The sequence below is a fragment of the Tyto alba genome, unplaced genomic scaffold (genome assembly GCF_018691265.1).
Source record: "Tyto alba isolate M040663 unplaced genomic scaffold, T.alba_DEE_v4.0 Super-Scaffold_17, whole genome shotgun sequence".
NCBI classification, from domain to species: domain Eukaryota; kingdom Metazoa; phylum Chordata; class Aves; order Strigiformes; family Tytonidae; genus Tyto; species Tyto alba.
In genome coordinates this window covers 7,950,888-7,966,448 of record NW_024881279.1, presented here as the reverse complement: position 1 = coordinate 7,966,448, position 15,561 = coordinate 7,950,888, and the positions used below count along the sequence as shown (strand labels likewise).

At 54.5% G+C, this 15,561-nt stretch overlaps 1 protein-coding gene across 1 annotated transcript; it reads right to left on the bottom strand.

The window, feature by feature from the left end:
- Window positions 1-1,572: 1,572 nt before the first annotated feature.
- On the bottom strand, window positions 1,573-15,324 carry SLC6A7 (solute carrier family 6 member 7). Its single transcript, XM_033006313.2, has 14 exons — window positions 15,025-15,324; window positions 9,269-9,449; window positions 8,432-8,563; window positions 7,622-7,856; window positions 6,951-7,089; window positions 6,567-6,701; window positions 5,783-5,886; window positions 5,077-5,201; window positions 4,578-4,690; window positions 4,364-4,495; window positions 3,904-4,003; window positions 3,446-3,546; window positions 3,070-3,237; window positions 1,573-2,251 (listed from the first exon to the last, which is right to left on the bottom strand). The coding sequence occupies exons 1-14, from the start codon at window positions 15,055-15,057 to the stop codon at window positions 2,042-2,044; spliced, it is 1,908 nt and encodes a 635-aa protein (XP_032862204.2). The 5' UTR covers window positions 15,058-15,324; the 3' UTR covers window positions 1,573-2,041.
- Window positions 15,325-15,561: the final 237 nt, after the last annotated feature.

Here is a 15,561-nt window from a genome sequence, read left to right as displayed (position 1 = left end):
TTGGTCAACCCAAGGCACCTTCATCTCCATGCCGTGGGAATGCCTCAGGCTCTCCTGGTTGCTCTGACACGTTGTGGCTGGTAGGAAATGCCCGAATCCATCACCCCCTCCATCACACCATGCAGACCCCCGTGTGTGCCCCTCCCAGGGCCAGCCCAGCCCGGGCTCCCCAGCCAGCACCCACAGCGATGGCTGGGCAGCACCGTGACCTCCCGAGGCCTCCTGCTCAGTAAATAGTGTCAAGGTTAGAGCGAGGGATTCATTGGGGCCATAAATGTTTATGACAGGCCCTCCCCGCTCCCCAGCCGCCACAGCCTGAACTTTCCATCAGCGACACTTTTATGGTTGGCTTCTAATGATTAACCCGGGGGCTAGCGGCCGAAGGTGCTTTGCAGTGCCGTTGTGCTGCCAGAGCCCCATGCAGCTGGAGGGGCTGGGGCTGGGGGACCCCCATCATCCCTGAGGGTGGGGTATAACGTGGAAAGCCATCAGTGGTCCTGCAGGGAAAAGGAAGGGCAGAGCTGGAGAGGATGAGAACTCAGCATCCCTGGGTATGGGGAGGCGGGTGGGCAGGAGGAGAAGGTGTTGGAGATGGCCCTGCTCTTGTGGAGCGGCGAAGGCAATAATTAAAAGTCCTCCACCATACGGAAGGGCCGCTAAGGAAAACCACAGCCTCATGCCAAGATTCACCCTGGAGGCTCAGCCTACGGCGCCGGACCCAGGGCTGCGTGGCCCATGGGGTTACTAGCCCAGTGCACTGGGGCTACATGCATAATCCAGACATAAACACTAATTTTTCTGTTTATTCTGTGTGGTTTTGGATTTTACCTGATCAGGACTGAGGTTTGCAGGACAAAGCCCTGGAAGGCTGTGCCCCCCATCCCTGGAAATTCCCCCCTAGATGTGCCTTTCTTGCATGCTGAGGACCCCCCAAATAACCCATGCAGAGGCCGTGTCAGACATCGCTTTTTAATGGCGAGTCAAGGGTACACGGGAGAAGGCGCACACGACACTGGGGCAATGGGGACTGGCAGCAGCGGGTCCTAACAGCCCCATCCAGGGGCTCACTGACATCCCCCAGGCCAGCACGGTCAGCAGGAGATGGCGTTTCTGGGACATGGGCCCCAGGCTGATCTACCCCAAAATCACACACAGGCACTGAAATCCAGCCCTCCGCCTTTCCCTGGGAAAAGCAGCACCCAGGGCTAGGGACAGCCCTCGCATCCCCCTTGGGGATGGACACGGGTCCTCCTTTGGCACTGGGTCCAGCTGAGACCTGTCCCTGACCTCCTGCACACATGGAGAACGGGCCACCCAGCCTCGTCCCTTCCCTCAGCTCACTGCAGCCCCAACAGGCACCAAGGTGAAGAGCTGCCCTGACCCACCAATGTCCCTGGGGGTCCTACAAGCTTGGAAAGGCCCAAGCTTGTTTGTTTATAAAGCATTTTTTTCCCCTTCTAACTGTTTTTAAATGCTTGTTTCTGAGGTTATATTTCTTTAGCAGGACACTGATTTGTGCTGGTTTTGCTGTAGTACCTCCCTGTAAGCAGAACACACCAATACACATTATCCTCAGGGCATGGAGGATATTAGAGTCCTTTCTTACATGTGTTTGTGGGTTATTGGAGTTAAATACACATGAACAGAGAACAGACCAACACAGAGGACCTCCTCCTCCTCCCCGTCTCCCACAGCCTGAGCATCCCTGCAGCCCGAGCATCCCTGCGTGGGGAGGGCAGGCCTGGGGCTGAGGGTGGGAGCGGGGCAGCCCAGACACTTGCACCAGACACTGTCACACGAACGCATGGACTCGTCACACAGCTTGCCACATGGAACAGAAACACCTCGGGGGTGCTGGGACAGGCAGTAACTCTGTCCTGGCAGGGCAAGGGCAGCAGTGAGGAAGACAGCAGAATTGGTAGCTCCCAATGCTCCCCCAAAGACCCCCTCCCAAGCTGTCCTGAAGTGCTGCAGTGCAACCTGTGCAAACTGGGGGGCGGTGAGTGTGTCCCCCCCCCAGCCCATGGGGTGCTGGGTCCTCTCACATCATGGACTCCTCCTCCTCCTCCATCTCCCGGTCCACCTCGATGGCCGTGTTCTCAAAGCTGGTGATGCCCCCGTATTTCCGCATGTGGACCATCAGCGGCTTGGGGGACTGGCTGCCGGCCAGGCTCGCCACGTACGTGCCAGTCCTGTTCTCCTCCAGTGACGGGCCCCAGTCCATGGCGGGCCGGCTGGCTTGCTGGACTCGCTGCAAGGAGACAGGCGGAGGGATCATGGGCACCCTTCGCCAGCATCCCCTCTGCTCCTCGGGCAGCACCCCCGCCCAGCAGCTCACCCGCCCCTCCCAGGGAACGGTGTGCTCTGCCAGCCCCAAGGGACTGAAAGAGCCCCTGGTGAGGATGGGATGGGGCCAAAAGCCTGTCCTGAAACTTTCTGGGAAGGCATCTCTGTATAGGCAACCTTGCTGTGGTCTGGGGAGGTGTTATGCTCCGCAGATGCTGGTGGGGAGGGCTTGTGGGAGATCAGGGCTATTTTAGGTGGTTCCTGGCCATGCCACCATGCCCACAGTTGTGCCAAGCCAGATTTCAGTCAGTAAGTGCACCAGCTGGTGAGTTGTTGCCTGGGGAGGGCAGCAAGTTCTGCTGCTTCTGCTTTTAACAGCCTGGGGAGAGCAGCAAAGTGCAGCCGGGGATGGGAAGGCTGTGAGCAGCCAGCAACTCCATAACCTGCTCTCGGGTGAAACCTCTGAGCAGAGAGATCCTTCTCGTGCTGCCTGGGGCTGCCTGCAAGGTCTGACAGCTGCCTTCCTCGCTCTGTCATTGCTTCTGCAAAATGGGTACAAAGTCCCACGTGCCCATGCCTGCCCCACGCTAGGGACAATGTACTTCCCTACAGGGCAAGGGGTAGCAGACTTGTTTTGGAGGGGGGGATGCCCCCAGGGCTTCCCCTTGGGCAGCCTCTCACACCTTGTGGGCAGCAAGGAGGGACAGGCTCAACAGGGTCTTGTGGTCACCTCACACATTTCTGGGGTGTTTCCCAGCAATGCTGGACCCCAACACCTCCTACCTCCCACAGTGTCCCTTCTTCCCGGAGCACAGCCACCACCATGCCCACGGGAATCATCAGGAAGGAGAGCACTCCCATGAGGATGCCTAAGACCTCAGCCCAGGCGGGGAAGCGGTAGCTGCCGTACTTGGAGGGCTGGTACTTGACAATGTTGTACACCAGCAGAGCCTGTAGGATGGGAAGAAAGTGAGGACAGCCCAGACCCCTCTGAAGGTCTCACACTCAAAAAAGGCCCGGAGACCTCCCAGTAGAACCAGAACGGTCCCTGGAACATGAGACAGCAGCAGAGTGACTTCTCACAAGGGGAGGTCATGCAGGGATGCTGGCACCACTGTGACTCTCCACCACTGTCCAGCACCTCAAGCTGAGCAGTTACCATCATCGTTGCCGGCGAAAGGACCATCCAGCAGGCTCTGAAGTAGGGTCCTGGTTTGAATCCCAGCATCATGTGGATATCTCGGCAGAACCTCTTTATGCCTGGAGGAGGGAGAGAGACTCAGAAGCCGTGATCCCTCCCCTAGAGCCAGGTACCAGGTTGCCCTGCACCCACCAAAAGCAGTGGTTTCATCCTCTACAACAAAGAAGTGTCTCCCCTGCCAGCTTGGAGATGCAGGTAGGAGGGCCCAGCTGGTGCTGTCTGAGGGACCGGGCTCAGCACCCCAAGTACCTCTGGAGATGTAAATCCAGTGATGGCCATGAAGGAACAAGAGGTTGGAGCAGAGATGTTTCATGCTCCATTTCAAGGCTGCAGGCTCCCCTACTACTCCCTCTAAATCCCTCTCTTCACAGACAGCCCATCCTTCCCCATGCCCCTGTGGGGAAAGACCCTCTTACCATACACACGTGTCACCACGAGGCAGGTAGTGATCACCACCACCATGAGACCAAAGCCAGCACTGTAGTCATCCAGTAGGACCAGCCAGTACATCCCACCCTGTGGAGATAAAGCACAGTGACCAGCATCCCTGGGACCAGCATGCCAACAAAACCTCCCTCATGTCCTCCTGCTTTTGGGGACACATCCCCTTAGACCTTTTGGGGGCACTGAAGAAGACAGCAGCCGGCATCCCCAGGAGACACAACTCTCCTTCTGGGGTTGGTGCAGGGACAGGAATAACAGTGTTGCTCCCCTTGGATTTCACATCCCCAGGAAGCCCAGGCTCATTGATTGTCTCCCTTCCACCTTGTTAGCTGATGTGAATACATGTCGCTGCAAATTGGGCTCTGGCCCTAAGCTCTTCCTAAAATGAGGCCCTATTCAGTCCCCAAGGCGCATCCAGCCCCATACCCTTACCTCTGTTGTGAGGATGAGCCCCATCAGGAAGAGAGCAATACATATGACAGCTGAGAAGGAAGCTTTCTTTGGCCGCAGGTAGTAGGGAAATTCATCTGTCACTGCCGTAACGATGGTCTCCATAAATGCAAACTGTGCACAAAGGAGAAGAGGGTCTCCTGAGCCCCCTGGGCTGCCTGGGCACCACGGCTGGCTCGGTGGGCTCTGTCCTTACCTGGCTGTCCAAGCCCAAGGTTAACAGCATGAAGAAGAACAGGAAAGACCAGAATGGAGAAAGGGGGAGCATTGTCATGGCCTGGGGATACACCACAAAAGCCAGGCCAGGACCTAGGGGAGGCAAAGGACAGCAGGGTGAAAAGGGGGTGATGGTGCTGGGCACGGGGGGATGGAGTACAGGAGAGCCAGGCAGAGTGGCACTGCAGCAGGGACCTGCCAGGGCCTTTGCAATATGGGCAGGACGGGACCTGCAGCAGAGGGTTGAGAGGTGAGGGAAAACCAGCCTGCTCCTTGCTCAGGCCTTTGTTAGACATCACTTGGTGCTGCTGAGGGTTTGCATGGCAGGAACCGGTCTCCTCCTTTCTGCCCCCCAGCCAGCTGAGCATATAGGTCCAGCCCTCATGCTGACACCCTCAGATGCTGTCCATCCTGGAAGGGATGGTCGTCAGTGCATCCAGGCAGAGGGTGAAGGAAAAAGGGTTTTTATGTGGTCTTACCTGCTTTTGCCACCTGGTTAACAGGGACGCCAAGTTCCTGGGACATGTATCCCAAAACAGAGAAGATGGCAAATCCTGCCAGGATGCTGGTGACGGCATTGCCCAGGGTCACTATGAAGGTGTCCCTACAGACGAGAAGGAAGATGTTCTGAACATGCCCACTCCTTCCCACCCCACCCCAGTGCATGGTGACATTGCCAGCCCCAGGTGCCACAGTAAAGTGACCCAGTGTGATTCTCCTCCAGGACCTCTCTTGGCATGTACTTTCCAGGCTCATAGTAGCATATATCTAGTGACACAGGTCATTTTGTGGGGTTCCTCCCAAGCTTGCTTTCCCCTGTGGAAGGGATCACCAAATGTCCAACACCCAGACTCCCTTCTCTGCTGGTGATCTGCAATAGACGGTGAGGACAGGACAAACATGCGTATCTCTAGCCTCAAATATCCACAGCCTTCAGCACCTATAGCCCAAAACTTCTGAGCCAGGTGCTGTGCCTTGATGCTTAGGAGAATTTTCTTCCACAGGTCTCTCTGTCCCTCTCAAGCCTGTGCAGATTCCCAGGTATCTGTAAGGTGCTTGGGCAAGGAGAAGCACTGGATGACCATGTGCTGCACTGCATGCTTCTGCTGACTTTGATCCCACCAGCTGAGGTTTTCATGGCTCCCCTCAACCCATGATTTTTATGAGATAGCAGCTGGATCCCACCTGTAGATATTCTGGTGGAAGGTGTTGTATGAGGCAAAGGTGAGGAGGCCCCCAAAGCCTACCCCAAGGGAGTAGAAAATCTGCAGGGCTGCCTCGATCCACACCTGGGGGAAGGAAACAGGTCTGAGGAGAGCAGGAGTTTGGAAACCTTCTCCTGAGGAAGAGTTGTAAATGTGCTTCCCCAGAGCCCCCAACACAGCTTCTCCAGCCCTCCAGGCATGGAAAGCCCATGGGGTCTTTGCCTTTCCTTGCTAACATGCTCATCACTTGTAGTGGATCAACTGGATAGTGGAAGGGTTGATGAGAGTGTTTAGAGTCAGCCCAGTGTGGCATTAAATGCCCCTGTAGAACTGGGTGTTCTCTACTACCTACACTGCTGACCCAAGGAAAATCCCAGCTCTGCACAGCAAGAAAAACACAACAGCCAAATCCACCATGGGCACCCATCACATCCCCCAGCCTGTCACAGGGGCTGGGCTAATCCTGCCCATGGTCTGGGTACCCAGGGGAGGTGGTGAGCACACCAGCCCCTGCACAGACAGCCAGAAATGCATGCATGGTGCTGGGCCAGGTTGGAAGAGAGGTATAGACAAGGTGTGGAGCGAAGTCAGATTGCTGAAAAGCAAATACTTTTGGTCTGGGAGCAACCAAGAGAGAGGACTTTGGACTGGGGGGGTGTCCAGAAAAGGCACCTAAGTAAGGGAACCACCTCTGTTACATGCTGGAGGTGGCAGGAGAAGGTTCATTTTTGTGTCCTGAAGAAATTGCACAAGATCCTACTCACCTTGGAAGACAGCAAGTGATCAAACTGGGGTGTGAGGTAAAACCGGATCCCCTTCCAGGCCCCCTCTAGGGTCACGCCACGAACGAGCAGCATCACCAGGATGAGGTACGGGAAGGTGGCAGTGAAGTACACGACCTGCGGGAGAGCAGAGCCAGCTGGGAGAGCCGGCAGTGAGACCACACCAGTTCCCCACAGCCCCGTCCCTGGGGTGGGACACCGCGTTGCCCGGCATCACCCTGCAGTGCTGGGGTCCTTGGGAAGCAGCCGGGCCGGTGGTGTCAGGCCTAACAGGGTCTGGGTGTGCAAGTTGTCCCTGGGGTGGCCTGTGTCCAGCTGATGCTCTTTATGGGTCTCAGTTTCCCTAAGAGACTGTCCAGCCCTTACCTTGCCAGAGGATTTCACTCCCTTTAGGATGCACAGATAGACGATAGTCCAAGAAAGGAGCAGGCACAGACACAAATTCCAGCGGATCTTCCCGGGATCCCCGATCCCAGAGCTCCCTTGGATGTGCAGGACGTACCGGCTAGGGAGAAAGGAGAACTGCTGGTGAGCCACCACGGGCACCCCCCGCCTTCTTCCAGAGGCCCTCTCTGAACCTAGCGATGTCTCTGCTCCAAAAAATAACCTTGTCAAAAATCCCAGCAATGAGAGAGCAACAAGGCACTGGCAGCTATTTGCTGGGGAAAGGGGAGCAGTGGGTGTGATTTCTCCACCATGCATTAAGAGCCCAGAAGGGATGCCTGGCAGCTTGAGAGCGAATTCCCAGCCAGTCCAGGCATGGGATGCATTTCATCCTAACATATTTCCAGGCCAGCAAAGCAGCACTAGATCATGGACACCTCCCACATCCCAGGGACATGATCCCAACAGCTAAACTGAGGTATCACCCACAGCTGACCACAAGAGCCCATCACTGCACCCACAACAACAACCATGAATGCTCACCATGCCATGAGCCGTGCAGCACTGACCCTTCACTCCTCATCCCATCCCCACGCTCTCCCCAGTTGGATGCCAACCATGTCCCCGTGGCCTGCTTGGGCTGACCTCTTTACCTCCAGTACTCCTCGCTGGGGCTGACGGTGTTGGTGATGTTGACAGGGAAGGTGGTGTTCCCCGCCTTGATGACGTGGTGGTCCAGGCACAGGTCGGTGTTCCACCAGTTGCCGCAGTGCTGCCAGGGCAAGTCGCTTGTGAGGGATGCAAAGAGGTAGAAGAGAACGTAAGCAATGATCATATTGTAGTAAATGGCCACCAGGGAGACGATGAGGATCGTGCCCATGCCAACGCCTGGAGGAAGGAGAGGGTAAAAAAGGAGTGAGCCATCTCTCCATAGCAGAGCACATCCAAAACCAGGGTCAGACACTGGATCTCAGCAGCCAAATGTTTAACCAGTCAGAGGTTCACCTGGTGGGGAGCCTTTTATTGGCATTATACCCTCCAGACATGTGTTCTCTGAATTGATGATCTATTGCATCATACAGATGATTTTGCTACAACTTAATGTTGAGAGTAAAAGTATTTGATTTGACCTTTTTTCAAACAATTTATTCTTACCTTTGCCTTTAACAGTCATTGCTTAGCTTTGATGCTGTATTTTGTACACTAGCTGGCTTAATAATTTTCAGACAATTTCTAGAGCTGGTCATGACACCCAGAGCCTCCAAAGACTGGTAGATCTCACACATATCTTGCAGCTACTAAAACAGCTAAGCCAGATCTCCAGCTTGCTCCACTTTCTCCCATAATTTAACCTTTGATTCTAACAAGAGCTTTGAGGATCATGGGATGCTGCTGCTGGTCCATGTCCTCATCAAGCAACTCTTCCAGAGGCCCAACAAAGGCTCTGGACTTCATTCACGCACCTTTAAAGAGAGGGCTTATCTTCCAGACAGCGAGTGGCCCCAGGCTGGAGAACTGGCCAAGTGACAGCTCCATGAAGAAAATGGGGATCCCGCAGATGGCCAGCATGATGAAGTAAGGAACCAAGAAAGCTCCTGCAAAAGGTAAGAAAAAACCCCTAGAAATAGCACAGAGCAAATACCTAAAGCCCATCTATGACAGGGAATAAAGTTCATTCAACATCTGTGGCCCTGAGGGATCTACACCAAAACCTGGAAGACAGCAAGGGGTGGCAGCTCACCATGAGTGCAGGAGAAAGGGGCTGTGATTCAACGGTGCCTTGCTTCCCTCCCCACCCTTGACTCTCTTTTCTCCTTGAATCTTTCACAAACTGTGAAATTCTCTGGTTGTTGTTGCATGTGACTAGCAATTACTCTGGGAGTAGTTGAACAAGCTGGGCACTTTTCACCATCACACTGGGTTCTTGCATTGCAAAAGGCTCACTCCCCTCCTTCAATGCCTGGGAAACATTTGCTGGCTTCGCTAAGTTCTGGAGGACAACAGGTCAAGAAGCTATTGGAAACCAAGAGGGATGCTCAGGTGGTATTCAGTCCAGCAGGGAGCTGGGGATGTCTCCAGGGTCATGAGTGCAGAGATGGGCTGGTGAGTCCCTTCCACACATAGGTACAGCTGGTTAATGCCCTACAGCAAGCATGGGGAGCAGGAGGAGGCTTCACCCCACAACAATGAATGCTACTTCCCAGCCCCAAGAAGGTGAAGTGGCATCTCTTCAGAGACACGTCCCACCAGCCCAACTCAGTGAGGGGGAGATGTGGCCACTCCAAAGGGTGCCCAAGTACCTCCTCCATTGGTGTAAGCCCTGTAGGGGAACCTCCAGACGTTTCCAAGGCCCACGCAGTATCCGATGCAGGAGAGGAGGAAATCCAACCGCCCTGTCCAGTTCCCTCTGTCTTCTGGGCACTCGGAGCCCAGCTCCCCATCCTGGCTGCTGGGGCTCACCAGGAGCTCTGGCGTCACCGGCTGAGCAAGAGAGCAGGGGATGAAAGAGGGCAGCCAGGGGTCAAGGAATTAATAAAAACAGGTGATGAAGAGTGGGAGAGAAGAAAAGAGCTCAGGTGGAAATTTGTGACCCCGAGTCACAGCATCGACACTTGTCCTTTGGGGACACCCCATCCCAGCAGCTCTCTGTGCACCACCCCAGCTGATGTCCCGCTCTGCTGCTGAGCAAGGAAAGGAGATAAATGTGATCTCAAATGGCCAAAGCTCCCCTGGGAAAGACAAGATGTCCCTGGTTCACCCTGGAAAGCAAGGACACATCTTGCAACCCCAGTTTCCTAAGAAATCCTTTCAAGGGGTCACAATAAACTTTCCTGATCACCTGCAGAACATGCGTGTGATGACAGCAGGGGAAGAACCACCGCTGGTGTGCCAGGGAGTGTGACATCTCAGCCCCATGTGCCCCTGCCATGCTGGATGCTCAGCTGCCATTAAATGCTCCATGACGGTTTCATGCTTTTCCAACTGCCAAAAGCCTATACCATGGGGATTTGGTCCCGCACTCCCAGTTGTCTCTGCTGAGAGAGCTCCTTCCAGCTTTCCTAATCTGCCCTGGATCAGTGAGGCACAGGCATCTCTTCAGCAGGCAGAGGATTAACCCATTCCCTCCCTCCCTGGCTGCCTCAGCTCTGCAAGCGGGAGGTATGAGTCCTGCAATACATTTAGGTTCGGGTGATACACCAGGAGGGCTCCTTGGTGGTTTGTGTGTCTGTTTACATCAGGTCTGCAGTGAGATGTTTGGTCTGTCTGAACTCCCCCAGCCTCCTGACCTGGGATAACAGAGAAGGCATCCCCACTGGCTCTCATCCCACTGTCAGTCACCAAAGCTGAAAGCCTCAGCCAGCAGCTGCCAGGTGAGATCCCATCGTAGATGTCCCCTTGGCAAGTCAGGGAAGCAAAAAGGGGTGAGATAAGGATCCTGTCCCTGTGCCACTGCATGTTGCTGTGCTCCTGCCTGATAGTATGTCAGGTTTGACTGGTATTGAGACACAGAGACAGAAGGATGCTGGGGTCCCTGCTGACAAGGCACCAGGACCAGGGCAGGAAGAGCCCATCTGGGAACCTTCCCTTCTTCTTGGGCTCTCAAAAGAAAAAAGCAGCCACCTCCGTGTCCCTGAGTTCACAGATCATAGAGAACAAGCCCATGGGATGTGATTGAGGGAGAGGGGCCTGGATTTGGAGGGATCAGCCAGAAGGAGTTGTGGATCCCCTCGCACCAGCATGCACATGTGCTCAGAGCCTGCAGCAGGCCTCCATCCTCTGGGAGATCAGAGCTGGCTGGCAAACAGAGCCCAGCACTGTCCTGTGACAGCCATCACCTCTCCTCCTCCTCCTCTCCCTCTCCTGCTGGACCACAGGATGCTCTTACTACTGGTTCCCATGGAGACAAGGAACCACGTTGCTGATGGCTGCAGGCTTCCACCCTTTGCAGGGTGCACCCCACTCCTCCAGCCACCAGCACCGGCACCGTACATGTGCTTCTCACAACCTGAAGGCATCAAACACGGAGGCGAACCTGTCCCCATTCAGCGTGCAAACCCCACAAGGGACAGGATGAGCTGGGCCAAACTCTTCCCAAAGCCAACCTGAAATTCACTGCTTGAACAAAAGTGTTACACTATAACCCACCATTAAAAGCCCATCCCAGCTGGATGCCACCATCACAAGCCAAAGACCAGAAGAAGAAGCTTCAGAAACAAACTGAAAAGTCAAAATGTGATCCAAATATAATACTGTTGCTATAAAACTATTGCTACCTGGCAGCCCTCTTGCAGCTGTTAAACACAGCTCTCCAGCTTAGCAACTTCTCCAAACTGTGTCCCTGCCTGCTGCTTAACCCAGTGCACACACCAGGCATGACCTGCATTTGCAGGTGATGGACAGACTGCTCTGCAACATCCCTCCTGAAAGCTTCAGTGGCTAAAACCTGTATTCACAAAGGTCCCTGCCATGTGGGGACAGAAGCTATGGGGCCATCACAGTTTGGTCTTTCCCCCCCAAAAATACTTCTCAATCTCTCACACCACCTGGGAGGGTCTCACTTTCCAGGTTTGCATCACAGAAAAATAGCAAGCAGAGATGATGGGAGATTATCAAATCCTCTCACCTAATTCCTGCACCTCTGCTTGAATCCTAAACAGCTGCAAGAGGACACCGGTGGAGCTGCATGACCTGATTAAATACAGGTGCCCATCCATCAGATGTAACATGGAAATCAACACAGAAGCAACAAAAGGAGAGGGACCAGCAGGACCTTTTCCAAACTACATGGCCTGTTCCCCATCTCAGTCTCCTGTTTCAGAGGCCATGGGATGTAGTTTGTCACCCGTGTCTTGGTGATGACTGCCTCCCTTATCAATATTTTTAGCTGGAGCTCTGCAGTTTTAATTTGGAACCCCAGGGCTGCAAGCAGAGACTGCTCAGGAGTCAGATAGACCTCAAAGATGGTGACATTGTGATCCCCACCAGGCAGGATGGGGAGGCACAGGCCAGTGATGCTGATGGAAAATGCACACAGAATCTGCTCCATGACTGTGATGCCCCAAATCATAGCCTTTCCATAGAAATCACTGAAAACCTGGCTTATTTGCCTGACTTGCAAAAATGCAAAATGCAGTATTTAAGGATTCCAGCTCATCTTTGTCCCAAAGAGCAGAGATGCACACCTCTGCTTCAGACTGCTGGAAATCTCACACAGTGGCTCAATTCCAGCCCTTTTTTTTAGGATTAATGCTCCCTTTTAGCCTTTGTCATAACAGGAATTTTATTTTTCAGCAGCAGCTGAAGTGCTCTGGTGCTACAATATTGCTCTAGTGCTTTCCACTGTCAACTGCCATCTTTCAAACCGGGCTCCCGTCTCGCGGTTATAAACAGACGGGGACTAACAGCTCCCTTGGCAACCACGTCCTCTTTGAACACGGCATCACACAGAAGATGCTCCCAAAGTAGTCAGCAAAGCAAAGGTCACCAAGAAGAAAAAGCACTTTAGTCTCTGCCAAGATAAGAGCTGACTTCCATAAGGAAATTGCCCTATGCTAATTATTTTCTGTAAACCAGTTTACTTAAACCAGTGCAAAACTCAGCTGTACCTGTGAAAAGCCAGCCAGATTAAAGTTACTTTTTCATTATATTTTGTCTCCATCCAAACTGGCATTGCTGGGGTTATTTTGTCAGTGCTTTGTGCATGGACCACAGCCTTTGATTGGGAGAAACGCCATCCGATGCCAGATTTCTCCCCTGCGGATCTGAGTCGTGTGTGAGCACAGTGTGTCTGTAAAGTGTGAGTCACTTCAGATTAGTTTGAATTGCTTGTTAATTTCTCAGAGAAAAAAAAAAAAAAAGCATAAAAATGAATTCAAATGTAATATCACTTAGAAAGTGAAGTAAATAAAGCATCTCTATGGTGTTGAAGAGCCCGTTCAAGGGCTGTGCTAACCCCGTTTTCCCCCAGCCCAGGATTGCAGCTCATGCCAGGAGAGGGAGCAAGTGATGCTGGAGCCAGCACAGGGGGTTTGGGGGCTGGAGATTGCTGAGGCTGAAGCAAACTCATTACAGCAATGCCCAGAGCACAGGGACCATGCACAGCTGCGAATGCCTATGGTCTTTCACCCCAAAACCCTGGGGAAGGTTTGAGGCAGTTTGTGGCAGGTGGAGAAGGGCAGCGGCTCAGGAGGGTGCTGCTCGGCAGCCTGGCCGGGTATGAGGAGGGGCAGCCCAAATCCTGTCCTGGCTCCACTGTCCTTCATGGGGTTTAGCACATTTCTACCAAATAACCCCCCCAAAGCAAGTAAGCAGACAAATAAAAACCATCCGTTCAGCTCTTCTGGAAACAGTCTTATGCAAAAGCCAACCTGAAATCCTTAGAGCCTGAGAAAGATCTCTATTAAAGAGGAATTTCCATATGTTTAAAACATGTTTGGTGAGAAGGCTTAAAACTCCCGGCTCACCAATGGGAAACAGATCATGAGAGGGAGAGCAGGCTGTTGGGGTCCCCAGCGGGCGCTGCAGCTGGGGCTGTGCAAACTCCTCCACTGAACAAGCCCAGTGCCAACGTGGGACATGGTGGTCCCAAGGTGCCGGGTGGCTGCGAGCACCGGGTTCTCCATCTGGAGCTCAGCAAAAGTATTTTGGGGTAATGAAGGACAGCAGGGCCCTGATCAGCACTGGGAATGGGGAAAATAACTCTGGAGACATCTGCTTTCCATTCCAGTTGATCGCTGTGGGACTAAATGAATTCCTGAATAAATTTTAAACAGGATCACCAGCAGCAAAGAAATTCAAGTATCTCAAAAAGCCTTTGAAAGGGACAAAGACAACTTTTAATGGATCTTGCAGTCATGAAGTCACCTGAAAAAGCAATTTGTAGGAAAAAGGAGAAGGAAGAGCCAGATGATGCCTCCAAACAACAGCCGAGAAAGGTAGGCAGCCCTGAGGCTGCCAGGGCCATCACATAGCTGCTGGATTTCACCAGGTCACTGCTGGCGTTTTTACGTCCTGTCCCAATATCCTAGGAATTTCCTGGCAGAGATGAAACTCTCCTGGGTTTCCATCCATCTGAAGGATGGCACAGGTTGGCATTGCCCTGCTCAGTGGTTAGTGGGCACGGTTTGGCAGAGGGCAGAGCCCATGGGGCTCACAGCCCCAGGTCGCTGCCTGGGATGCTCTGGGAAGGGCTGACCCACCGGCAGCAGCGGCACGTCCCCACAAGGGAGCTGTGGCTGCCAGCCTCTGCCACCCCACTCCACTGGGTCCCCTTGAAGGACAGGCACAAGAAGGGGCTCATTCCCCAATGCAGGGGAAGACGGGGTCTCAGAGAGCCTGGTAAGAGCAAAGCAGCAGTGGAGGGGAGCTTAGGATAAGAAAGCCTGACAGCTGGGTTTAAAAAAGATTTCCAGCAGAATATGAAAAGGGTTTCTAGCTCTGCCAGCTCTGTCCTGAACCCAGAGTTCAGGGTGCAGCACCACCCAGACCCTTTTAAATCCTACAGAGGAGAAGGAGGAGGAGGCAACCCGAGCTGCAGGTGGGAAAGGCACTGCCCAGCTCCTCGTGATCATGCTGGCGGGGGGGAACCCCTCACCACCCCCTCCTACCCGAGACTGGGCAGTCCCCAGGGCTGGCGGGAGCAGCGTCCCTGGGGTGCCACGCTGCGGGGAGCCAGCTCTGCCCCCAGGTGCCCACCCACAGCTGCCCGGCCAGACACAACATGAATCATCGCCGGCAACACCTGCTCGCAGGGGAGGGATGGGAGAGAGCATCCATCCAGCCGGAGCGGGCGGCAGCTCTGCCCGCGGCACAGGGCCTCCGGGGCTAATTGCAGCCAGGCAAGAGTGGTGGTTATGAAATGCCCCCCATCCCTCTCCCCACGATCGCGCCTCGGCCCCACGCGCGCACACTACCCCTGTCTGCAATCCCTGCCAGGGGAAAGTCTGCCGGCTGCCCACGGAGGCTCCCTAGGCAGGGGATGGCGGGGCGATGGGAATGCCTTGCCCTCGCACCCCAGCTCCCAGCCCCGGGGGCACCCCTGCTTCCCAGCTCTCACCTCCCGGAGATGCTGCTGCCGAATCTTCTTCATCCCAGAATCCTGTTGCTATGCGCTCTCCGCTCCGACACTTTTTTCCTCTCGCTTTCTCCGGCGATAGGGAGGGAGGAGAGGGAGCGGGCGAAGTGATAACAGGCAAGGAGGGGTGCCACTTTCCTGCCGACTGGGCTGGCGGGGTGGAGGGAGGCAGTGGGGACGGGGGGAGCAGGGCTGGAGTTGAGGATGGCTGCGTGCTGGGCAGGGAGGGAGGAGGGGACAGCTCTCGGCAGGCTGGAGAAGGGCTGTCTGTCAAACGCACCCCTGCCAGGGAGGGGGTCCGGGACCTCAGCCCCTCCACTGGGGCAGCAAGGAGGAATGGCTGCTGTCTTACTCATGCCACAAATGAGTCAGGTCTCCCTAGGGAGGGACCTGACTTTGCAGGCACCCTGCCACTGGGTACTCCGGGGGGGGTCTCACGTATCCCAGGCAGCAGTGGCAGCAGTGCAAGTGCAGATACCAGAAGCTCCCAGTGTCTTTCTGTCCAGCTCTGAGCTGATT

Excerpts from the sequence above, each read along its gene's own strand:
- SLC6A7 (XM_033006313.2), bottom strand. The coding sequence starts at position 15,057 with ATGAAGAAGATTCGGCAGCAGCATCTCCGGGAG. Across the intron at positions 6,702-6,950 it reads GAGTGAAATCCTCTGGCAAG|GTCGTGTACTTCACTGCCAC; the intron begins GTAAGGGCTGGA and ends GCTCTCCCGCAG. Across the intron at positions 4,004-4,363 it reads GGCTCATCCTCACAACAGAG|GGTGGGATGTACTGGCTGGT; the intron begins GTAAGGGTATGG and ends TTATCTCCACAG.